At 42.2% G+C, this 27421-nt stretch overlaps 1 protein-coding gene across 1 annotated transcript in view; it reads right to left on the reverse strand.

Annotated features, from left to right (window-relative positions):
- Positions 1 to 27421, reverse strand: part of LOC126238016 (potassium channel subfamily T member 2) — a 1051128-nt gene that overhangs the window by 300880 nt on the left and 722827 nt on the right. The window contains exon 8 of the mRNA XM_049947763.1: positions 24635 to 24818. Coding sequence (XP_049803720.1) covers positions 24635 to 24818 — 184 coding nt within the window. The remainder of the gene's footprint in view (positions 1 to 24634; positions 24819 to 27421) is intronic.

Genomic DNA, 27421 nt, shown 5'->3' on the forward strand with positions numbered 1-27421 from the left:
CTCTAATCGTTTTTATTTTATTTATGTACGTTTTATTTTTTGACACTAGTTTCGGGGTCGCAGCCCCATTCAAAAGCGCTGTTTCTTGTAATCACGAAATCGTCAAGCGTCTTCTGAGCGATTTTGTTAATGCCTCTATGGCAACACTTCTTCATACCCCTGCAAACGGCTATCGTTTTCGGATACAGCAAATTGCGTTTCGGAGTTGCAAGCTGTCAAAAGCGTTGCCAGGTGTCCGAAATTTCCTTAATTTGACTCGACTGTAGGAGTGTTTTAGTAGTAAAGAATAAATGTATTAAAACTTCATGCACGATGCGGCATTTTTCATGCATCTCTATGTTTACGACGTCATATTTCTTGAACTATGTATCGTACATTGAGCGGCGTATGCGGATAACGTCTGCGAAATTTATTGCGAATACAGTTTACATCATAGAAGTAATGCACTTAGACGTTATGCTTGATGCAGCAGTTTTTCGCACATGCCATTATTTATGACGTCATATCTTCCGAAATGCGATAGGCAGGTGGTTCTTACTCGCACGGTAATCGTTGCTGACAGTAAGGGATATGCGCACCAAGTTTTGTTGAAATCGGTCCAGTGGTTTAGAATAAGAAACGTAGACACCTACATAATTTATTTTTATAAAAGTGTATGGATATTAATAACGTAATAGGTAAGGTTAACTGCAATCTCCGCCTTTTTTACCGCTGAAGCGGTGATATATTAGAAACTTATATTCAATAAAAATAGCAGTAATATCATCATGTCCTTACATATCACCAGTCTCGTGTGAAGAGAGGCATATAACTTTTGAGATAGAGAAATCTGAATTTGTGCACTCATGGGACGTAAAACTTTAGTAACGGTTGACTACGAGAATCACAGCTGGATTCAAAAGAAATCCTAAGAACATCCGTGATTAACAATACCTGAGTATATGCAATGCAGCATCACATACGCTCGGTTGCAGGTAAATTGTAGACATCGATTCGTTGGCAGGATACCTGTATCTTACCTACGACAGATAACACTTACACAACACTTCTCTAGCCTATACTAGAATACTGATGGAAACCGTCAGACCAGTATCAGGTCGGACAAATAAAGGGCACGAAGGAGAATGGCGACAACGGTCACAGGTTTGTTCGACTGGTGAGAGACCGTAACAACAACATCGGACAATATTAATTAACAGTCTATTGAAGAAAGAGACATAACATATGTAGAAAAGGAACTACTTCCAGAATTTCAAGAACTAATTTTCAGGACCGAATCTAAGACCTATATACGAGATGGGCCTCTTAAACGTTTCAGTGCAAATATCTCTGGTACAACGATAGATATTGATAAACGAGTTTCACGGATACGAGTGTAAGGCAGGGGCTCATGACTGTTAATGCTATAACACACTCTAAAACGTAAGCACATATTATTTTCAACGCAAGCTTATGTTTTTTAAAATAAACACCGCATATTATTTCTCACGGAATCAATAACACGAAAAATCCCGGAAATAATGACGTTTGTTGCATCGCAATACGTCAATTAAATCCCGAGAAATTGCAAAGTGAAGTTAGCGCTTGAGATAATCGAAACGCACCACTGTTGCACATCTCAAGATGCAAGCGTGAACCACACGTTCCTCGTAATCGCGACGTGATTGGCGTACTACGATGCAACAACCCTGTAATTATTGCCAATCAGCCGGAGTGGCCGAGCGGTTCTAGGCACTTCAGTCTGGAACCGCGCGACCGCTACGGTCGCAGGTTCGAATCCTGCCTCGGGCATGGATGTGTGTGATGTCCTTAGGTTAGTTAGGTTTAAGTAGTTCTAAGTTCTAGGGGACTAATGACCTCAGATGTTAAGTCCCATAGTGGTCAGAGCCATTTGAACCATTTGCTAATTACACTGTTATTAAGTGCACTGGAAACAATGCAGATATTCTGTGACACAACTTCGTACAACTAATATTTACCCGTCTGTTAGATACTTGGTCAGCCATTACGTTCAACCTGGCCGGTGATATTCGATTTTTTGTTACCGTTATGTCCATCCTAGTAGTGTAGTAAAGATCAACAAAGCACGAATAATTAAACCCTTTCCTCATTTTTTGTGTGTGATTCGACATCTGTATTGTTGATGTATTGCGATGTATTGCGATGCAACCAACGCCATTGTTTTTGGGATTTTTAATGTTATTGACTCTGTAAGAAATAATACAGGCTGTTCATTTAAAACAAGAAAACATAAGGTAGTGTTAAAAATTATATTTGCTAACACTTTAGACTGTCTGATAGAGCCGGCCGGTGTGACCGAGCGGTTCTAGGCGCTTCAGTCTGGAACCGCGCGACCGATACGGTCGCAGGTTCGAATCCTGCCTCTGGCATGGATGTGTGTGATGTCCTTAGGTTTAAGTAGTTCTAAGTTCTAGGGGACTGATCACCTCAGATATTACGTCCCATAGTGCTCAGAGCCATTTTGTCTGATAGAATTTACTTTCATGAGCCCCTGCCTTACATACATACTCGTGAACGTAGGTATTCAACATCTATAGCTGTTCCAGAAATATTTGACCTGAAACGTTTAAGTGGACCACCCTGTATCTCACTCTCACAGGGACTGAACAAAGATCTGCCGCTTGTATGAATTGTAGGAAGGAAATGACAGTCCGCTTATGGCTGTAAAAGTTTTTATTATGCTATTACTGTGTCGGTGTTGCCACATTGTCAAGTACAAGTGAAACCCATGCATACTCGTTTTATAAAAATGGATGTGTGTGTGTTCCACGTCTGCTCCTAAATCACTGGACCGATTTCAACCAAACTTGGAACACATATCCTTTACTGTCATCCAACAATGGTAGAGGAGGTAAGAACAATCTTCCTGACATAATTCGGGAGATATGACTTAATAAACTCTGAGATGTTTAAAAAATTTCTGGATCATAAAAGAAACTTTAATACATTTATTCTCTACTTTTTAAACAGTCCTACAGTCGACTCAGATTAAGGAAATTCCTGACAACTAGCAGCGCTTTTGATAGCTTTCAACTACGAAGCACAAACGGCTGTAGGCGAAAACAGTAGCCGTGTATAGTGGCCATGGAGACGTTCACAAAATCACGTAGTAGAAACGGGAAACAGCTATACCCGCCGTACAAAAGCTATTTCTAATTTCAGCTGTGTTTTCACAAACACATGGAAATGAAATGATTTCGATCTTACATTACAAATACATTCCATGTTTTCGTTTTAGTTCTGATAGAAAACTGGCGAAATGGATACCCTGGCAATGCCAGGCTTGTCAGCTAGTAATTTTTGTTGATTGCAGAGATAAAGCTGGAGCAGAGATTAGTTTTCGTTTCATATGTTGATACTCCAGTTCCTAGCGGTTTATTTAACGTTTGTCCTTTTTGTTTTGACATAAAAGTTGTGAAGTTCTGCTTGAGCTTGCTAATTAAATTTTTCAACTCTGAATTAAATTGTTATTTGCTTTCCAATTCTATCGCATCGTTTAAACATGCACAAGTGCTTGCATATTGTGAATATGCTGACATTACATTTGTGTGGATTCTGTAATGGAAACGCTGCGCTGTTGCCGCATGTAGAGAACTATAGAGTACCCGACTGAAGAGTGTGTCGGCCCCGTCTGTGTTTTTATTAAGCTGCATCGGACTGGTGCAGTGCCCAATAGTCAGTCATATTTGATTTGAACGTGGAAGTGAACTTAGTATCGATGGAGTGCAAGATATTATTCTGTTGGTAGAACATAGTCCTTCAACAAGTACACGCAGAATTTCTGTACGTATTGGCGTTCTATATTTAAGAATACGGCAGACATTATGACTCTATCATCATCAGTTACAGAGGATTCAGCACCTTCGAGATGCTGATGAAGGTGCACGATTGGTATTTTATCGTTGGTTAATTGCGAACCGCCAACTAATCCCAGTAGTACTGTTTGCTGATGAAGCCACGTCCACTCGTGACGGTATCGGTGACACTCGTAACTTATATCGGTTGTCCGACGAAAACCAACATGTTTTTATGAAGAAACATTTTCAAGAACTCTCCTCTTTCATGTCGTTGTGGTATGATGGGTTATGAGCTGATTCGGAAAGTTACTCCACTACATCGTCTTACACGACCCCGCTATACAGTGTCCCAGGAGGAATGCTCAGTAGTCAGGGATGTAACAGGAACGATCATTCGAAGGAAAAAAGTCTGCTAAACATGGACTCTAAAATACATACGTTAAGAGCTATGAGCGCTTCTTTATCTTTAATACTATGAAACAAATAAAAAGCTATGAGCACTTGTTCAGTAGAAGAGATGTGTTTCCAGTAGCGAAGGTGGACAAGTGTTCATAGCTCTTAAGGATGCACTTTAAACTACATGTTCACTGGGAATTTTTCTGTTCTCTTACCTCTCTTAATATAGAGTGCAAAGAGCTTCCAGTACAAGAGATTTGTTTCACACTATGTAAGTTGAAGAAGTGCTAATTTCTCGTAAAGTATGCATTTTAAAGTCCACTTTTATTAGACGTTTTCGCTTCGAATGATCGTTCCTGTCAGATGTCTGAGTACTGAGCATTCCTCCTGGAAAACCCAGTGTAGATTTTCTTGAGAACGTGCATCCAGCATTACCGGAAGAGGTTCCTCTGGATAGAAGAATGGGTATGTCATCGAGTAAAACAGAAGTAATATCCGGCGTTCCCCAAGGAAGTGTTATAGGCCCTCTATTGTTCCTGATCTATATTAACGACGTAGGAGACAATCTCAGTAGCCGTCTTAGACTGTTTGCAGATGATGCTATCATTTACCGTCTTGTAAAGTCATCAGATGATCAAAACGACTTACAAAATGATTTAGATAAGATATCTGTAAGGTGCGAAAAGTGGCTATTGACCCTGAGTAAAGAAAAGTGTGAAGTTATTCACATGAGTACTAAAAGAAATCAGCTAAATTTCGATTACGCGATAAGTCACACAAATCTGACGGCTGTAAATTCAACTAAATACTTAGGGATTAGAATTACAAATAACCTAAATTGGAACGATCACATAGATAATATTATGGGTAGAGAAAACCAAAGACTGCGATAAATTGGCAGAACACTTAGAAGGTGCAACAGGTCCACTAAAGAGAGATTGCTTACACCACGCTTGTCCGCCCTAATCTGGAGTATTGCTGTGCGGTGTGGGATCCGCATCAGGTGGGACTGACGGATGACATCGAAAAAGTGCAAAGAAGGGCAGTTCGTTTTGTATTATCGCGAAATAGGGGAGATAGTGCCACAGACATGATAGGTGAATTGGAGAGGCAATCATTACAACAAAGGCGTTTTTCGTTGCGACTGACTCTTATGAAATTTCAATCACCAGTTTTCTCCTCCGATTGCGACAACATTCTGTTGGCAGCCACCTACATAGGGAGAAATGATCATCACGATAAAATAAGAGAAATCAGGGCTCGCACAGAAAAATTTCAGTGCTCGTTTGTCCCGCGCGTCGTTCGAGAGTAGAACGGTAGAGAGACAGCATGAAGGTGGTTCATTGAACCCCCTGCCAGGCACTTTATTGTGAATAGCAGAGTAATCACGTAGATGTAGATGTATGTTCTTCGAGCATGTCCAAAACATCGTCTAAAACTAACATTCCTCGAAAGATGCGCCGAAATGGTCCCGTTTCTCGACCACCAAGTTGTCCGGACCTTATCATTTAAAATTTTTACCTGTAGAGATGGTAGAAAGGCGAAGTCTACAAATAACAAGTAAACACAAGAAACGAATTGATCGTTCTGATTACCTAGAGGGCTGTCATCATAAAACAATGCCAAGACGTCCTCAGAAGAGCTACGCGTGATGTCGTCAAGAGAAATAGAAAGTGCATTGAGGTCGGAGGTGGTATTTACGAAAAACAACGTCGAACTGAATCATTTGCCTTTGATTAACACCTTGTATGAGTATTTTTTGGGTTACATTCTAACAAGTGTATGCCTGTAATCATCAAAAAATTGCGCATGTGTTGTATGAAATATTATATTCGAATTAGTTAATACTAGCACCTCCTAAAATATTTACTGTCACTCCTGAAACTTTTAATATGTGTCGTGACATGATACCAATTACTTGGTCTCGGCAGTGACGTAATGCCGAAACAGCTAAGGAAAAACTTCCACATCATTGAGCGGAGTATGACATCTTTTCAACACCTAACACAGACACGTACAAGCAATCTTTCACCACCCGTGAATGAAACGGAAGAAAATCTTAAAACGCGGTATCATAAAAGTAGTATCCACCACGCACTTTACAGTGGTTTATAGAGTATATATGTAGGTGCAGCATGTTACATCTAACTGGTTAGATTACAGAACGTCGAATGGAAGTGAAATGCCGGCCGCTGTGGCCGAGCGGTTGTAGGCGCTTCAGTCCGGAGCCGCGCTGCTGCTTCGGTCGCAGGTTTGAATCCTGCCTCGGGCATGGATGTGTGTGCTGTCCTTAGGTTAGTTAGGCTTAAGTAGTGCTAAGTCTAGGGGACTGATGACCTCAGATGTTAAGTCCCATAGTGCTTAGAGCCATTTGAACCATTTGAATTTGGAAGTCAAATGTACAGCGTTCTCTGGACGGTTTTGTTTCCGTGGACGAACCAAAAGAGATGAAACAACGATGCATAGTTAACAAACCTGTAAAGTCTGTCCCACAACCAAGAAATGAGCGTTGCGGCTAAGTTCGGGAATCACACATTGCTTTTCTGGATTAGGACCTAAAGGAGGTGGTTTATTGTAACCTTCCTCCAATATTTTTATTTTTTTTTAATAAAAGGGGAGGTCGGTATCAGTACCATGTGGGGACTGTATTGCATGCACCTAGCAATGCGGTTTTGTACTTGTGTTTATGACGAAGATGGAAAAGGGAGAAGATCAAACAAAGAGCCGGAAAATAGCAAAATACTCTCGATGAAAGCCAAGGAGCCGTCCGATCGGCGGAGTAGTGGCATCAGGCGCTCTCATGCATTATAAAATTTCTTCAAATAATAGAATTCGTACTGGCCATTTCCAAAATGGTTCAAATGGCTCTGAGCACTATGGGACTCAACTTCTGAGGTCATTAGTCCCCTAGAAGTTAGAACTAGTTAAACCTAACTAACCTAAGGACATCACACACATCCATGCCCGAGGCAGGATTCGAACCTGCGACCGTAGTGGTCACGCGGTTCCAGACTGCAGCGCCTAGAACCGCACGGCCACTTTGGCCGGGGGGCCATTTCCAGAGTGTGCGCAGCTTCACCAGGTCGTTTCAAGGTTTTCTGTTGAAATACTGTAGAGCCAGTTGCTTTATAGTCTATATACCGGTACACATGATATGTGTACATGACTTCATGATGGTAGTTGAAGGAAGCAAAAGTCGAGTTTAGTATCCCGTTGACTTCGATGCCATTAGACCACAAGCTCGCATGTTTCAAGGGTGAGGAAGGAAATCGGCGCGCTCTTTCAGCGGTCTCATTCCGGCATTTGGCTGGAGCGATTTACGGAACTCACAGAAAACCTAAATCTGGACGGCCGGACGAGGATCAGAACCGTCATCCTCCCGACTGGGCGTCCAGTGTGCGAAACCACTGCACCACGTCGCTTGGTCATGATGGTCATTAACAAAGCACTGAACAGCATAATTTCTTCGATTTAAAACATTAAACTCTGAAACTACTCCCGTTTTTCGAAAAACATGTTTAATTTTAACAGTAAAAGTAAAGATCAATGTCTATATCGCATTAGATGTTAGTTTTTGATTAAAAATTTGTCTGCAGAATAAGACTAGATATCCAAAAGAAATGAGGTGAGATGACATTAAAATGTGCTTTGCTACCTGTTTTACATTCGTATGTTAGTGAGCAAATTATCAGACTTTTTAAACTGTATACGGAACAGGTTTTTGATCAAGAGCAGTTTTGGTATTTAGAAATGAAGGTCAGTTTTTTCTTCTATTTTTGTAACCGTGGAATCGTCTCAGATTTGTTTGTAGTTAATTTCGTTACCGAATCCATATCTATTACAAATAGGGATGTGTGTTGTGCCTGTGCGCGCATGTGTGTTAGTGTGTTCCACATCTCCTTCTAAACCACTGGCTAGATTTCAACCAAACTTGCCGCACATAAACTTCACGGTCAGGCAACAATCGCTGAGGGAGTAAGAACCAACTAGCTTACATAGTTCACAAAATATGAGATGCGTAAAAACTACTGCGTCATGTGTGACGTTTAAATGTATTACTTCTGTGGAACTACCTGTAATCGCAATAAATTTCGCAGACAGCATCCACAAATGTCGCTAAATGCAACTATAAAAAATATCATTGCACCACGCATAGTTCAGATGATATGACGTCATAAATAAAGACGCGTGAAAAATTACCGTATTAAGCATGACGTGTAAATTTATTACTCCTTTGCTACTAACACATTTCACAACATATTTCGCAGACAGTATCCACATTTGCCGCTGAATGTAGCTACACAAATATATCATTGTATGACTCGCAGTTCACGAGGCATGACGACATAAACGCCGAGATGCGTGAAAAACTACCGCGTCATACATGAAGTTTTAATACATTTTTCTTTATTATTAACACACTCGTACAGTCGACTCAAATTACGGAAATCCCTGACACCTGGCAACACTTTTGACAGTTTCCAAACGCGAAGCGCGAACAGCTCTAGGTGAAAACATTAGCCGTCTACAGAACTATGAAGAGGCTTTGCCGTAGAGATGTTTACAAAATCACGCGAAGCAGCCGCTTCCACCGAACAGAATCTTTCCGGCATGATGCTTCTTAACTTGGATTCTGTATTTATACATCTGTACATTATGCAAATTTCTTTGCATGACTGTTTCATAATTTCAAAGATTTTTTCACGAATACATGGAAATTAAATTTTTTCAATACTTCACCAGAAACACAGTGCATGTTTTGTTTTCGTCTCTAACAGAAAACTGACAACATGAATTCGCGGGAAATGCTGAGTTTGTCAGCTAGTATATGTGTATTGTATATAGGTCCTATTGCAATGCCGGACTTCTTCAAGAGGGGCTAACAAGACGATTGAGGCTGAACAACACATTAATATGTTTTCTTTTGTACAGTAAATACTTTTCACAGATGAGTTATTCCAAACAATTATTCCACAGGACATTAATGTGTGGAAATGTGCTGAATTTTCAGAGACGTTATCAGCATTATTTCGACTCTTTCTGGAAACCACTCTTAGTGCTAACACAATTTGGAAATGTCAGTTTAATTACCAGCCATTCAGTACGATATTGATTGTAAGAAGGAGAGTAGTCAGAACTTAACATACATTCGACAATACAGTTGTTACACCCAAAGCTCTAGTTCGTGTAGGGCAGCATGAGAGAGAAACCACGCATGATGTTAACGTGGAATATACTTGATGTGGCTTGGTGAAAACCACTGAATATTTAAATCAGGATGGTCAGATGGTGTGTGAAGACCATTTGTTCCTTAAACGAGCCCAGTTCCTCGAGGGCAATGCCATTTCCCTGAGTATGTGAATTCGGACTTAGGGAAAATTATACCGTAAGATGTTAAGCAAGGAAATATGCAAAATGTATTTATATTTAGATCTGTTTCTTCCTGAAACTGACAGTTACGCGAAGAAGAAAATTATATGCACTTATTTGTATAAGAAGCTTACAAATATGTTTCTTCCATCAGTATGTGATCGTAAAAATCTGGAAATTTCTCGCTCTACTGGCGGACTTCTGTTCATATGCTACATTTATTGTGGGTGCTATTCTGTTCGTTGCACAGAAATGAATGTTGCTGTATTTATGAAATATGTAAAAGAAGCAAATCTCACATACATGTAAATACGTAGAGAGACAATATTAAACCCTTTAGTACTCTACTTGTTTGCGTGCAACGCAATATTAATAAACTGAAGGACGCTAAACATTTCTTATATAACGATAGTTCAATGTGCTAACCGCTTGTCATGTGGAATATCTCTGAACGGTATTGTTACACTTTACATAGCTTTTCGGCGTCAATGGATTCAAAATCAGTAAGAATATGCCTCCGAAACTGCGAGATATTTACTAGAAGTGTAAGTTTATCTCTTCACAAGGACCTTCCAGATATATGATGACTTGATTTACAAGCCATAGGGGGTGGCATGACATATCGATACGGCAAGAATTTAATTAACTTTTGAACGTAAGGACATTAAGGAGGAAAACAGGACAACGCCTACATATTGATAGTACCTATCTGACAAACATATAACCAGAAATAGAAAAAAGGAACTACACCCCGGGATAAAAATTTTTCTCTGCTGCAGAATTCCATCTCTATTCGTCTGTTTTCTGCACAGAAGGACTACTAATATATGGCATTCTGGGAATACCACCGGATCGGGTTCCCTCTGTGCTATATCTAAACTGGCGACAAAAGATTTTAATTAAATACAGCGAACCAACGCTACAACAAGGAGATCTGCTCACTGTTTGATCCTCTCGAGAATTTTCTAGAAATCTATACCAGGCGCACGACAAAGGAATTAACGCCCTTCAGCAGCGATTCGGGCAAATAAAAAAGTCCGATTTCATCTGTCCCACCGTCACCCAGCACAAAGTTGAAGGGCACCAATTATTTATTAATGCAAAGAGACCGTGCGTTTGTCAAGGTAATTTCAATTTCTCAGCTATTTAACAAGTAGGTACACGCCCGACTTCACACAGTATTGCTAGGACAATAGCAAAGGCTTCAAGTGTTTTGCTTTTGTTTATTGAGTTGGAATGTTTACCATCGAAAACTAGTCGTTTATTACGATCTATGGAATCGTCAGTATTGGGAGTGTTCTTTTGAAAAAGTGAGTCTAATTTCCTTTTCCACCATTGCGCGTGTGAAGTTTGTGTTTGTATGATCTTGTCATCGAAGATACGTTAAAATCTGACCTTACTGTGCTTGCAACAGACTTTCCTGCTAATAAACCACGAGAACTTTACTATATTATGTCTTTCGGCTATTCACAGTGTACCTTTCCCATGATACCTGAGAATTTGATTATCCACGGCTTCTGTATTCGATTATCATGCCGAAGAAATTTCCTAGATGTTATAGCACCGCCAGTGTCCGTCACTGTCTTTAACTTTTGACAGGAAACACGTTGGATGTACATTCACATGTGAAAGGAGTGGTTATCCACTATTGCAATATGTAGGTTGCTGGGTATCTTCGAAGATCTGTTTCTCACATGGGAAAACCTACGGTTCTGTCCTGGAAAGACCCTCTTAAGTCTATACATCTACATTCTACAATCCACCTTACGGCGTGTGGCGGAAGATACTTATTGTACATCTATTATTCCTCACTCCCCCTTCCACGTTGAACACCTATCCTGCTCCATCCACCGCGCGGGGTAGCCGAGTGGTCTTAGGCGCCTTGCCATGGTTCGCAGTGGCCTGCCGCCGTCAGATGTTCGAGTCCTCCCTCGGGCATGGGTGTGTGTGATATCCTTAGCGTAAGATAGATTGAGTAGTGCGTAAGCCTAGGGACCGATGAACTCGTCAGTTTGGTTCCATAAGAACTTACCACCTGCTCCATTCGCGAATCGCGTGTGGCAAGGCGTCATTGCAATATTGAATTTACCATATTCCCTGCGTATTAATTTCAAGAGACGGTTGTGGGAGGAATTAGTACAATATCGGATCAGAAGTATCCGAATGCACCTACGTAAAGCTGAATGGAGCAATAGGTAGCACGAGAGGCGTAGCCGCCATTATAAAAGTAAGCGGGGAATATTGTGCTCGCAGAATGAAATTTTCACTCTGCAGCGGAGTGTGCGCTGATATGAAACTTCCTGGGAGATTGAAGCAGTGTTTGCTGGACCGAGACTCGAAGTCGGAACCTTTGCCTTTCGCGGACAATTGCTCTATCGACTGAGTAACCCAAGCACGACTCACGACCCGTTCTCACAGCCTTCGAAAGTAGGAGACGTGGTACTGGCGGAATTAAAGCTGTGAGGACGAGTTGTGAGTCGTGCTTGGGTGGCTCAGTCCGTAGAGCACTTACCCGCAAAAGGCAAAGTTCCTGAGTTCGAGTCTCGGTCCGGCACACAGTTTTAACCTGCCAAGAAGTTTAATATTGTGTTCGGAGAACGGTGTCCCTCAAGGAAGTGTCCTCAGTATGACAGCTTTCGCAATTGCAATCAATAGTACTGCGTCCACAATACGACGGCCCGTACAGTGCTCCTTGTTTGTGGACGATTTCTCCATTTTCTGTGCGTCTTCCTCCCTTACAGCTGCTACATGGCAGTTACAGCTGACGATCCTGCGATTGGAGGAATTATCTAAGACCACAGGCTTTAAATTCTCTTTGGAGAAGACTGTTTGTGTAGATTTTAACCGTTCCCGTTCTCTTTGTAATCTCTCTGTTTTAAAACTAGGAGACACTGCTCTCACCTTTAAGGAAAAAGTAAAATATCTCTGGCTTATTTTTGATGAGAAGCTCACATGGTTGCCACGCCTGAAGGATCTAAAAGTTCGCTGTTTCAAGGCTTTAAACGTCCTTAAATGTGTCAGTCATAGGTCCTGGGGCGCTGACAGGGCACGTCTGCTCCAACTTTATAAGGCCTTTGTGTGACCTCGACTCCAATACGGATGTCAAGCTTATGGATCTGCAAGACCTTCGTACCTCAAAATGTTGGATGTGATTCACCATGAGGGTATTAGGTTTTCAATGGGGGCTTATCGCACGAGTCCAGTTGCTAGTCTATGTGTCGAGGCTGGAGAGCCTCCGCTGTCCATTCGGCGTCTTCTCCTCGTTGTACGGCAAGCATACAGGGCCAAGTCCACACCTATTTCGTTGGCGTCCAACACCTTTTCACAGCCAGCACTGGAACATCTCTTCCGCCGCCGTCCGAAGGCAACAAAGCCGTTTGAAATCCGTGCAAAGGAGAGTCTCGAGTCAGTACACCTGGAGGGCATTAAGGTCCTCAACCAGGGATGGAGCAGGGGATCGCCCTGGCTACTACAAAGGCCGAGATTACTTCTTGATCTGGCTGCTTACAAGAAGTATTGTACCCCGGACCACCTTTTTAAAGTTAAATTTACTGAGATTTTGGACCGCCATTCAGATTTTATTACTGTTTACACGGATGGGTCTAAACAGGGGGATTTTATGGGCTGCTCTGCTGTGTTTCCCGATACTGTCCGTAGGATAGGGCTCCCAGAGCAGTTATCAGTTTACTATGCAGAACTGTTTGCCATTCTGAAAGCATTAGAGCATATACGACGACATCGTGGCAAGAAATTCATCATCTGCTCCGATTCCCAAAGTGTTCTACATGCTCTTGAACAGATGTACCCAGCAGATCGGATGGTGCAAGAAGTGCAGGACGCACTCCTGCTCTTGCAAAAGCAGGGTAAGGATGTAATTTTCTGCTGGGTTCCAGGGCACATAGGAATTCCTGGAAATGAACTTGCAGACGCAGCTGCCAAGGAGGCTTGCTCCATCCCACCTCCTGCTCGCTGTTCTGTCCCCCTGGAGGCAATAACATCATTCGTGACGCGGAAGGTCATGCGTTGGTGGGGTTGTGTGATGTCTGGACTTCTTCCCAAACTATTGGGATTGAGATCTTAATGTGCTGTAAAGCGGTTTGGTCACCCATTATTTGTAAGTGGTAACCCAGCCACAGTTAATTATTTTTACCTGTCTTGTACTGGTATTTTATTTTTAGTTTTATCTACCTGTCTGATGTGCTGTGTCCAATCTTGAAATCTGAGCATTTACAATTCTCGCAAAGATCGGCTCTGAATTGATCCGCCGGCCGGAGTGGCCGTGCGGTTCTAGGCGCTACCGTCTGGAACCGAGCAACCGCTACGGTTGCAGGTTCGAATCCTGCCTCGGGCATGGATGTGTGTGATGTCCTTAGATTAGTTAGGTTTAATTAGTTCTAAGTTCTAGGCGACAGATGACCTCAGAAGTTAAGTCGCATAGTTCTCAGAGCCATTTGAACCGTTTTTTGAATTGATCCTTGTTTTAACAGATCTTGGCTGCACTCCTCAACATTTATTTTGGGAACGGGCGCTGATAACTTCGTTGTAGTTCGCCCTAAAACACTAATCATCATCATCATCATCATCATCATCATCGGTCCCATCAGATTAGGGAAAGATGGGGAAGGAAGTCGGCCCTGACCTTTCAAAGGAACCATCCCAGCGTTTGCATGGAGCGATTTAGGGAAATGACAAAAAACCTAAATCAGTATGGCCGGACGCAGGTTCGAACCGTCGTCCTCCCGACTGCGAGTCCAGTGTGGTAATTACTGCGCCGCCTCGCTTGGTATTGTGTTGTCAGTAGAGAAGCACTAACAGCAGACTGGGTCGTTCAGGATTTCGAACGTGGACGAGTCGTTGGATGTCATCTGAGTAAGAAATCCATCATCAGCGATATTTCAACCTTTCTATAGCTCCACAAGTCGATTACTGCTGACGTGATTCTGAAGTGTAAACGCTAAACCCAAACCAGATGTACTGACGGCAGGGACCGTCGAGCACTGAGGATGGTGCTTGTAAAAATCGCATGAAATCAGCGAAAAGGAAAGATTAGTGGATTCCGAAGTGTAGCATCAATCCAACTAGCACAGGGATTGTGTGTAGGAAGTTACAAACAATGAGGTACAATGGTCGAGCGTACGCCTTCGTAGGTAAGTGGTCAGCGCAGTTAATTGCCATGTGGTGGGCTTGAGTTGGATTCTCGGTACAGTCAGGTATTTTTTCCTTGGTGTGATGACTGGTACGGGGAGCATTCAGCCTCGTGAGCCCAACTGAGGAGCTATTCGAAAGATTAGTAGCGAACCCAAGGTCAACGAACCTGACAACAACTGGGAGAGCATTGTTGTAACGTTGTTACTTTAATTTGCTATGTAAGCGTTACTGCTTGCTAATAAAACCGGGTTAAAAGCTGTGAGCTGTCTGGGGAAGTTAATCTTGCATTACTAAGCAACTGTTTCATCAGGTATCTAGTCTAGGTTTACCAAATTCCCAAACAGACTAACATTAATTATAATCTTTTAATAGTCATACAACAACCGGTAATATATATATATATATATAAAAGAGAATTTAAATAAAAAGAAAGAAATCAGTTTATATTTGGAAATTTATTTTAAGATTGATCATTGAAATTTCAGCATATAACACTTTATTCCTAACTAAACTGGTGCCTTATTTAGGATTGTGAAAATGTGAGATTGCAATCTTACGGAACACATCAAATATGGAGCCAAGATTGGGAGACTGCATACAACACTGCATTCATAAAACAACACACAAAGAACGTTGAAACGCATGCAAGAGAAAGTTAACCACTGCAAACAGATTCAAATTTTCACCCAAAGAAATTACGTTCGTAGCACAATCCTGTCCGTCATGTAATTACCACACACTGGTATACTAAATTCATACTAACTCTCTGTGAAATCTTCCCAAAAAGAATAGCTGAGGGCTACTTTGATGATTACACCACATGCTTCACGTGGTCAACTTGGTTTACACAAAGCGTATAACTCCACAATAATTTTGATAATTAAAATAAATTAGATCAAAAGCAATTTCCAAAAGAAAAACCTCGAACTGGTTATTAACGTCTTACTGTTAACCTGACGGGTCAAACAGTTATATAAGCACGTGGTACTGGTCTCGCAAAGTACATCCCACGTGGGTTGAACATAAAGAAAAGTTGCTATATTGAAAATATTGTCAAGACGAGACGTTATAATCACACAAGCATTCGCATTTAAGATTGATCTTAGTTAGAGTTACTGATCAACACGTGGTTCCACTTTACTCACAAAGTAGTGACAAAGAAACTACCGGAAAATAATCTGAACTTCACACGAGAATTATACTGCGCTGCAATTTAAGATAACATTAGATATTTTAGAGCTAAACCTGAAATAAATGTGATTAAATTTTCAGTTAGGCTGAACTTAAGAAATCCATTGTCCTACGGACTTAGCAGACACGCGCTTAGCCGGAGATCTTACCACTTCAGACGCTCGCCACGGACAGACTGCCTTGGTCCCTTTCTGAGGGGTGGCTCACAAATACAAAACGGAAGTGGCCAGAGGGGCAGCTTCCTATACCAACATGACAACGGACGGACAGGACCATACTAAGGATACAAACCTCTTTGCTTTTAGAAAGCGTAGCTACCTGTTCCGACGTTGGTCCTACTGTTCTCTAGCAGACAGCCTTGTCTGCTACCCTCAAGCATGCAACTAGAAATACGTTTGCTCATTCATCCTCTCACACAGAAGGGAAGGGGGATGACAGTATCTTATCATATACAGTATATAAAAGAAAGCGGATGTGGGTTCCGTATGAGACTGTGTGACATGAATTACATATAAACTGTGTTTTAAAGTGTAGTAGTGTGACAGATCGTTCTTGTTTATGTGTAAAAGTAACACGTTCCACTACTAAGTCTCCTCCCAGATAGTCAGAAACGCCACAGTAAATTTAGAAGAGGAATTTATGCCGTAAATGACAACAGATTTAAGAAATTAAACATGAAAGGAATCCAACAGAGACCTTTCATTGTGCCAACCACATGCCATCCCTACTGTGTCCAATGATGCCATTGCGAAAAGACGACACGGCGGTCGATCGGGCCCGACTGGCACGCCTAGGACAAAATCCGAAACTTTACACTTCTCCTTACAGTGGTCGAATACCTATTCATAAGTCACATATTCCTATAATCATTGCTAGGCGACGCCAATGGACAGCAGACGACTGGAAATAAGAGATTTCGAGTGATGTATTACACTATACCGTATAGAATTCCGGTGGAAGAGTTTGGGTTTGGCGAATGCCTGGAGAGCGTTACCTGCCGCAATGTGTAACACCAGCTGTGAAGTAGGGAGAAGGTGGTGTTACGGTACGTGGGTATTTTGTGTGGTTAGGGCGTATCCCTCTCATTGCGCTTAAGAAACGCTAAATGCGGAAGGATATGAACAGATTTCATAGCGCTGTTTACTGCGTATCGTAGATGAAGAGTTCAGAGGTGATGATTGCTTGTACCAGCAAGGTAACGCGCCGTGTCGTAAGGCAGCATCTGTCAGGTAATGGTTTGTGGACAATAAATGGTTTGTGGACAACAACATTTCTCAAACAGAAAGGCCTGTCCACAGTCCCAACTGGAAGCCAGTGGAACACGTTTGGGATGAGTCAGGACGTCCAGACCCCAGCGTCGAACATCACTAGCTTCTCTGGTTTCGGCTCTTGAGGAAGAGTGGACTGCCGTTCCTCCACAGACATTCGGTCACCTCGTTGAAGGGGTCCCCAGCAGAGCTCAAGCCATTGTCCACAAATAGGTATGAGGATTCTTTTGATCAGATAATGTATACTGCCGTTCCACTTTCGGTTGCTCAGGACCGTTATTCCTAGATATTTTACAATTATCACGGTTTCCAGTTATTTATCGGCGACAGTGGAAGAGAAATCGGTTCTTTCGTCTATTGATGCGCAATACATTACACGTATTTACGTTGAGATCCTGGACCAAATGTTAATCTTGCATACAGCTTAACAATGCGTTTGGAGACACAATGCTCTCATCATCACGTTGTAAAAATTTAGCTAACGAAGCTAAAACACTACAAGATCGATCAACACAATCTCGGCGTTGTGTTTGTAGATCTTTTAGTTCAAAATGGTTCAAATGGTTCTGAGAACTATGGGACTTAACATCTGAGTTCATCAGTCCCCAAGAACGTAGAACTACTTAAACCTAACTAACCTAAGGACATCACACACATCCATGCCCGAGGCAGGATTCGAACCTGCGACCGTAGCGGTCGCGCGGTTCCAGACTGTAGCGCCTAGAACCGCTCGGCCACCCCATCCGGCGAAGCGAGTTGGTGTCGCAATCTTTAGAAGAAAGGCGTATTTTGATCCGGCGAGACCTTGTCACGAAATTTTAGTCACCAAATTTCTCCTCAGAGCTTGAAAATATTTTATTGGCGCCCATCCACGAGATGGGAAATGATAGTCATAATAAAATAACAGAAATCAGGTCTCCCACGGAAAGATTTGTTTGTTTTTCCCGTTCGCTGTTCGAGAGTGGGGCGGTAGAGAAATAGCTTGGTGGTGGTTCAATGAAGCATTTGCCATGCACCTAACTGTGAATTGCAGAGTAATCAAGTAGATATAGTTGTCGATGTAGATGTTCATGTATGACTGTAATTATGTTCACTTGTACGGCGACCCTTTTTGACAACGGGTGGACTTTGCTTCTCTTTCCAGTTGCTTGAAACCCTTACTTATTAGAAACTATTGTTATTATTGTCACTGTACCCGTCACTCAAATAAATTCCTATGGAATGGTTGAATCAGAAAACCCGAAGCGTGGCAAACTCAAAGTAATTAAGCAACAGAGACACATTTTGGATGCCACGAAATGGTGTCATATTTAAAGGCACCCCAGAGGAGTGAAAGAATTAATTGTTAGTTGGCAGTTTTCTTATGTTAGAGACTGGAATGCTAAGTCAGTAGAGTGGGTCAGAATGTTTTGAAAATGGAGCTATAGAACGCTTGAAGAAAATTTAAACCAAACTTGGTACACACATGAATTCGCACCAGCAGACACCGTAGGTTTAAGGCCCACCTAGGACCCTAGCAGTTTGGGCTGAGAAAGTGGTGAAATATAAGCATAACTCTAGAATGCCCGCAGCCTCTTCAGCTGAACTTGGTACATGCGAGTGCATAGCTTATTAGCTGGAAAAAAATGCTGTGGCCCTAGGGCAGCATAATATTGTTAGCATAGGGACGAGGGCGTGTCTACAGCAGAGAAAGAGCTATCTAATGCATGGAGAATTCACAAACATTTCTTTTATAATTCGTTTAGGGTATCTGTACTCTAAAGACATGTAAATAATATGTTTCCCTTGCTACCATAGATAAATTTAATTCCTTCTTCTTTCTCATAAATCTGGGGTTAGTAAGTCACCAGCTGACGCAGAGTTCTGTCAGCTATTTCAGACACCTGTGACTGCCAGTGTACATTATTAAATTGCGTACTATTTCCATGTAGTGTTGTGAGTTTGTAGTTGCGGGACATTCTTACCGTGGGCCATGATCGAGGGAGATACAGCTACGCCTTACCTGAGACATCCGCGTTTTAAATATTTATATTGGGGGAATAAATGTCCTGCAGACCTTCGCCACCTTTGGATGAATTTGCGTCTAAAACAAAATATTTCATAATTGCGGTTCAATTTATCCGCCATAACAAAACACACACAACTATGCTACTTCATGAAAGACCCTGCAAACATATTATTTCGCAGATCACGCAGAGAATTTAGTCCTCTTTTTTACATGTTCAGTGGATACTATTCGCGACAACTGGCCATGTTGTGACACGATTCAGTAGGTTTAAATACGAAAAAAAATGGTCTCAATCTGGCCGTTCACATAACCGGATTTTGAAAATCTTAATCTACAGCAAAATTTGATAACTGTAGCCCAACTACATATATGCTGTCTATCTGTAAATTCGTCTGTGGAATTGAAGGGTTTGGTCTGGTAGAAACGCTTTCAATTTATTTTTAATATTTTCATTCTCAGCAAACACTGTTATTTCATAAGGAAGGTGGTCAAATATTTTTGTGCCTACATTCTTTGCTCCTTTCCCTCCAAGAATATGGTTAGGTTGTGGACAGTGAAGGCTATTTTTGTTCCTAGTTTTATTTTTATGGATTCTACTATTGAAGCATCCTAGCAGACTAAAAGTATGTGCAGTACGTGGACTTGAACCTACGTAAATCTTCTGGGTTCGAGTCCAGCTCCAATACACAATTTTAATCTAACCAGGAAGTTTGAAATTGGCAAGCTCTCCAATGCAGAATGAAAATTCAATCTGGAATGCTACTTTTGTCTTCAATTTGTGACTGATTCATCAAAACAAACTTATTAAGAAAGTAAATGAATTGAAAGACTGGTAGTACGCCCAATTTTGTAAATTGCAACATACATGAAGTTTGAGGCTACGTAGCAGATATTATCATTAAAACACGTTTATGTACAACGAATGCCGGCCGGAGTGGCCGAGCGGTTCTAGGCGCTATAGTCTGATGACCTCAGAAGTTAGGTCCCATAGTGTTCAGAGCCATTGGAACCGTTTTTGTACAACGAATATTTTGTGTTTATTTGTAGAATAACTCCAGAAAATTGTTCCGTATGACGTTAAGGAATGAAAGTATGAAAGTAAGTTAATTTCTAATGATTTCGTCATCAAAATCAGCAATTACACGTAGGGAAAATGATCAAACGTTGGAGAAGGTCTACGACATGCAATTTCCAATCCAAGTTCTGATCCATTTGCACAACCTGGGATTTTGAATGATCAGTTTTATATTTTCGTTTCCCCGTGCCGTGTTGTGAGCAATTCGATTTATGTTGTGATATGTCATCGTATAAAACATTAAGTTTCTCGATATTATTGCCATCATTCCGTCCTCTTTCTCAGATTCGTAATTCATTTCGTTTAGTAAATACGGTTCAGTCTGCGTCGCTGTGTCTCATCGTAGGGTTGACAAATGATCTTCTGTGGCACTCTTTTGGTCCAGACAAATAAAAGCAATAAGAGTGAGAAATACAATGCGTCTCTAATGGGGAATTCTACAATTTAGCAGCCGCATTCAGAGTTTTCCGTTCAACTGACGATGCTCGCATATCGCATTATCATTTGTTCACTAGACTTGAGCATTCGGCATTACAGATTTTATCCTATTTTCGGACTTGGCCGTTAGTGTCAATTATGTAGCACTGTGGACATCAACGAAGTTGAATCTCATCCCAAACAGGCGTTGGTTGCAGGCGTAAACTCTTTTTCTCGAATTAACTCGTGTTGAATTTGGCTTTACATTTGAATGTAGCCCTGCGTTGTTTGTAGACCATTTTGATGGCTATCAGGTCGCTAGCTATCAGAATGAAACCAAATAATAATCATGTTTAAAGTAGAGGGAATAGCGACTGAAATCAGTGCCTTAAGTTGACTTCGTTGCAAATGAAGAATGAAGAAAATGATATTTGTTTCTAGTTAAAGTTTCATGATCACTACATAATTCAAGCTAGTTTTCATGATAGCTACAATGCAAGTCACTTTCGTTAGTTCGCCTTCACATTGTGCAATATGACGAGCACTCAAGTCGTCACGTGTTTCGGAATAAGTATTCAAAATCAGTGTCTTCTGATTACATATTAGTGACCTTCGGTAAAGTTAAATCAAGCAGTCTCTATACTTTTAACACAACATGTCTATTGATGTTGCTACTTTGTGCGTCAAAAATACTCCATTTAAAAGAAATACTATTATTATTATTATTATTATTATTATTGTGTTATCGTAATACAGAATGACACAAATGCCATTACTCTGGTTGATTTCACGCAATTTAATAATACTAATAATAACAACGCATGAATTTTGGGATGACCATGGATTTCTTGCTCTTCATAATCTTCAATTTCATATCGTAAACTGAAAGTTTCGAAAAGGTGGTAACTCAGATGAGGAACCCACCATTACGTCTTGTAATGTGTTGGGGCCTAGTATTTTGGAAAGCCCAAACATTTGTGGTGAAGAAGAAATGGAATACAATGAAATCCTTCTAAGTATAAAGTCAAGTATAAGTACTACTTTGGAACGTTAAATGCAAAGTCTCTTCTGAAAGCTGGATTACGTGAGGAACTGAACTTAATTCCAATTTTTCAGAAAGGCATTTCTTGTTATTGCCGGTTTGCTTTGCACGTCCTCTCTATTTCGGCCATTGTTAATTATTTTGCCGTTCTGATGGTAAAACTCGTCCACTACTTTTAACGGCTCATTTTTAATTTCCTGTAGCATAACATGATACTACTGGCGTACTTTCCATTACACATACTCGCATTTTACTTTCGATTACAACGATCTTGCAACCTCTTTTCAAGAAATTAGCAACTTACTTTCCGGGCCTTCTGCCATTTTTGAGAGGATTATGTCATTTATTTTAAGTTATTTTATTCAAAAGGTACCGTTACCGGTTTGGAATCATTACAATTCATCATAATTATGTATTATATATATTTTAGGAGAAATAATCAGTAAAAAACGGCCTTGCCGAAGTTAAGCGCTGTCGGGCTGGGCTAGCACTTGGATGGGTGACCATCCGGTCTGCCGAGCGCTGTTGGCAAGCGGGGTGCACTCAGCCTTTGTGAGGCAAACTGAGGAGCTACTTGATTTAGAAGTAGCGGCTTCGGTCTCGGAAATCGACATACGGCTGGGAGAGCTGTGTGCTGACCACATGCCCCTACATATCCGCATCCAGTTACGCCTATGACTGAGGATGACAGGGCGGGGGGTCGGTACCGTTGGGCCTTAATGGCCTGTTCGGGAGAAGTTTCTTTTTTTTAACCAGTAGCGAACGCACCAAATGTTCTAATGAAAGCGTGAAAGCCGTCTGACGATGAACTGTAATGATTCGAAACCGGTAACGGTACCTTTTGAATAAAGGAACTTAAATTTGTGGCTGGTTACTGTCTCAACATCATCAACATTTGTCTTCAAATAACAGCCACGGTCTCCATCTATGTCATCATATGACAAAATTGCAGACAAGAAATGAATATCTTTGCTGAATCTGCGTGGAAGGGAATAGACCTTTATGGAAATCAGTAACTACCAGAAGTTAGAACTTGGCAGTAGTCCTATTACGACACCAAGGAATTTCTTACATGGTGCCAGAGGAATCCATTTGGGACGAATAGGGGGGCACAGAGACTAGAATATATTCGATAAATAACTGACGACGTTGGCTGTAGATGCTTCTGTAACATACCTAGACTGATAGCTGCAAGGATCCTATGGGGATCTGGTACTGGGGTGTCATATGTATCACGCGTACATATTTTTTTCTGGCGTAGTTTATTTGCATACAGTGCCGCCTTGGCGGATGTCGAATACATGTACAGTTTTCAGAATCACAAAAACGCTGTATCGATGGATTAGGTGCATGGCTGACATACACCACTGGCCATTAAAATTGATGCACCAAGAAGAAATGCAGATGATAAACGGGTATTCATTGGACAAATATATTATACTAGAACTGACATGTGATTACATTTTCACGCAATTTGGGTGCATAGATACTGAGAAATCAGTACCCAGAACAACCAGCTCTGGCCGTAATAACGGCCTTGATGCGCCTGGGCATTGAGCCAAACAGAGCTTGGATGGCGTGTACACATACAGCTGCCCATGCAGCTTCAACACGATACCACAGTTCATCAAAAGTAGTGACTAGCGTACTGTGACGAGCCAGTTGCTCGGCCACCATTGACCAGACGTTTTCAATTGGTGAGAGATCTGGAGAATGTGCTGGCCAGGGCAGCAGTCGAACATTTTGTGTATCGAGAAAGGCCCGTACAGGACCTGCAACATGCGGTCGTGCATTATCCTGTTGAAATGTAGGGTTTCGCAGGGATCGAATGAAGGGTAGAGCCACGGGTCGTAACACATCTGAAATGTAATGTCCACTGTTCAAAGTGGCGTCAATGCGAACAAGAGATGACCGAGACGTGTAACCAATGGCAACCCATACCATCACGCCGGGTGATACGCCAGTATGGCGATGACTAATACACGCTTCCAATGTGCGTTCACCGCGATGTACCCAAACACGGATGCGACAATCATGATGCTGTAGACAGAACCTGGATTCATCCGAAAAAATGACGTTTTGCCATTCGTGCACCCAGGTTCGTCGTTGAGTACACCATCGCAGACGCTCCTGTCTGTGATGCAGCGTCAAGGGTAACCGCAGTCATGGTCTCCGAGCTGATAGTCCATGCTGCTGCAAACGTCGTCGAACTGTTCGTGCAGATGGTTGTTGTGTTGCAAACGTCCCCATCAGTTGACTCAGGGATCGAGACGTGGGTGCACGAGCCGTTACAGCCATGCGGATAAGATGCCAGTCATCTCGACTGCTAGAGATACGAGACCGTTGGAATCCATCACGGCGTTCCTTATTACCCTCCTGAAATCACCGATTCCATATTCTGCTAACAGTCATTGGTTCTCGACCAACGTGAGCAGCAATGTCGCGATGCGATAAACCGCAATCGCGATAGCCTACAATCCGACCTTTATCAAAGCGGGAAACGTGATGGTACGCATTTCTCCTCCTTACAGGAGGCATCACAACAACGTTTCACCAGGCAACGCCAGTCAACTGCTGTTTGAGTATGAGAAACCAGTTGGAAACTTTCCTCATGTTAGCACTTTGTAGGTGTCGCCACCGGCACCAACCTTGTGTGAATGCTCTGAAAAGCTAATCATTTGCATATCACAGCATCTTCTTCCTGTCGGTTAAATTTCGCGTCTGTAGCACGTCATGTTCATGGTGTAGCAATTTTAATGGCCAGGGGCTAGTAATTAGGAATGGTACGCCTATATGTGGACAAGATAAAGGTTGCATTGCGCATGAGGAATTGTGTGCATCGTTCACCAGTTTTTTTGTTAGGTTCTTACAACAGTTTTACTGTTTCAGGGAAGCACGTACCTGTGTGGGCAGCACAATGAGTGCGACACATATCATGATGACCATGTAGAGCTGCGAGGGCCAGATGTCGGGTACGATGTCTCCGTAGCCGACCGTGGAGAAAGTGACGACCACGTAGTAGGTCGACTGGAACAGGTTGAGGTGTCGATGGCCGGCGCGCTGGAAGTGCTGGATCCCGCACACACTGCAACACGGAAGGAACAGTCTCGTTAAGCGGTTACACGTAAAGTGATTTACGAGCACGAGCAACAACCAGTTCCTTTCAATGATATTTGCTCTTGCTGCATCCAGCTACCACACAGAAGGTCACTTCTCATAAGTGCCCTTTTACAAAAATGGTGCAGGTCAAACAAGTAACCTTAAACATATCTACAAGGAGTACTTACTTTACTTTTTCGTGTCCGGAAACTACAATTTGTTTGCCCAGTATTGGGCAATGTCCAATGTTTCTTCTTTAGCCAGCCACATATCGTCGAGGGTGCATCTGTGGCGGCAGGCAGGGCATTGTTGAAGATGTTCCACGTCCTGTCGAGTGCCGCAGTCACATTTATCATCATTTTCGTCCAACAAACCCCATCTGATCACATTAGATTTCACAGGAGCCACCCCAGTTCTGATGTGGTTAAGAATTCTCCAGGTTTTCCAACCACCAGAAACGCCGCTTGGTGGGTCCTCTCTTAGCGGATAGTAGATGGGGGGCTCATCTAAGGCGCACCTTAGGAAACGGCGTCTGGATTTGAGTCTGCTGTGGCCACACTCTAGGCCAAATATTGAGTGACGGGCATCAAAGGTTTGTTTTAGCTTCTCGGTATGTTCATGGGCTTTCCTACGTGAGTTAGTGTTTGTGAAACCTGCGGCCCTGTGAAGATTTTCTATGGGGGTAGGTTTCATGCAGCCTGTCACTATCCTGCATGTTTCATTCAAGCTAATATCTACCTTTTTTGCGTGGGCGGATCTGCACCATACCGGACAGGCATATTGGCTCTGAGCACTATGGGACTCAACTGCTGAGGTCATTAGTTCCCTAGAACTTAGAACTAGTTAAACCTAACTAACCTAAGGACATCACAAACATCCATGCCCGAGGCAGGATTCGAACCTGCGACCGTAGCGGTCTCGCGGTTCCAGACTGCAGCGCCTTTAACCGCACGGCGGACAGGCATATTCGGCAGTTGAGAAGCACAAAGCTTGGGCTGAAGTTCTGACCACGGTAGGTTTGGCACCCCATTTACTGTTGGATGGCTTTCTTATTAGGGAATTTCGTGCTTCTACTTTTTTGCGTGTTTTTTCATAATGATATTTGTATGCCAATGTTCTGTCCAGCACGACGCCAAGGTAGGTGCGAGTGTGTGTTCTAGTAATGTCCCATCCCCGGTATAACATTGAGCCTGTACTTTGCCTGCCTCGAGTTCAGATGGAATGCACTCACTTGAGTTTGGGAGTGATTGGGTTTTAGAGAATTCTTTTGTAGTAGGTTGACATTGTAGAAAAGGCGATTTCTAGTTTCTCCTCGATGGCTTCAAACCTGTTGCCTTGAACTGTTATTGCCAGGTCGTCTGCGTATACAAAAGATTTGGTTTTGTCTGGAGTTGGTTGATCATTTGTATATATGTTGAATAGGATTGGCGCCAACACGCTCCCTTGGGCGAGCCCATTTTTCTGATTCCACCATCGAGTAAATATATCAAGGTGTGATTTTCGCTGAGTTTTGGCAGACAGTGTGGTTAATTTATGACCTACGCAAGTAATTCCCAACGTGTCTAGCTGCAGAACCGTAACACCTACTTTGATTGCATAGTTTTTCTTTTTAAATACAACTGTACACTTCTTTTTTAGTATTCGAAAGAGCCTTCGAAAACGATTTCAGCGACATAACAGATAACCCCTGCGCAAACTGTCCTTCACTGCCAGGAGAGGTGGTCACACAAACATTTGCTTTACTGCACCAAATGTAAGTAAACATATAATTCAAAATGGCTCTGAGCACTATGCGACTTAACTTCTGAGGTCATCAGTCGCCTAGAACTTAGAACTACTGAAACATAACCAACCTAAGGACATCACACACATCCATGCCCGAGGCAGGATTCGAACCTGCGACCGTAGCGGTCGCTCGGCTCCAGACTGTAGCGCCTAGAACCGCACGGTCACTCCGGCCGGCTAATTCAGATAGGATTCACATGCTTTTTATTCTGAATGTCATATCAAGCGCTCAAAGTATTGACAATGAGCAATGATGTGTGCAGTAAAGCGATAACACTGCACGTCGAATTTCATTTAGAATTATACCAGCACAAGCGAGTGCTTCATTGCAAGTCATGTCTTTGGTAGTTGTCCGTCTTCCCTTGCGAGCCTCATGTTTTAAATTTCTTCACAGAGAAACAGTCGGAGATGTTATGTCTGCCGACTGCACAGGCCATTCATTTACGTTTCCCGAACGACCGATCCAACTATCTCCAACTGTTCTGTTGAAGTATGTAATTATATTTTAGGGAAAGGCGGAACATCCGTCATGTTTGTACCACTTGAACTGCTTTATGTCCAATGGGATGTTTTCTAAAATAATGGCTCTGAGCACTATGGGACTCAACTGCTGAGGTCATTAGTCCCCTAGAACTTAGAACTAGTTAAACCTAACTAACCTAAGGACATCACAAACATCCATGCCCGAGGCAGAATTCGAACCTGCGACCGTAGCGGTCTTGCGGTTCCAGACTGCAGCGCCTTTAACCGCACGGCCACTTCGGCCGGCGATGTTTTCTAAAAATGCGGCAGTACATCTGTTAT

This window comes from Schistocerca nitens, chromosome 1 (genome assembly GCF_023898315.1).
Source record: "Schistocerca nitens isolate TAMUIC-IGC-003100 chromosome 1, iqSchNite1.1, whole genome shotgun sequence".
NCBI classification, from domain to species: domain Eukaryota; kingdom Metazoa; phylum Arthropoda; class Insecta; order Orthoptera; family Acrididae; genus Schistocerca; species Schistocerca nitens.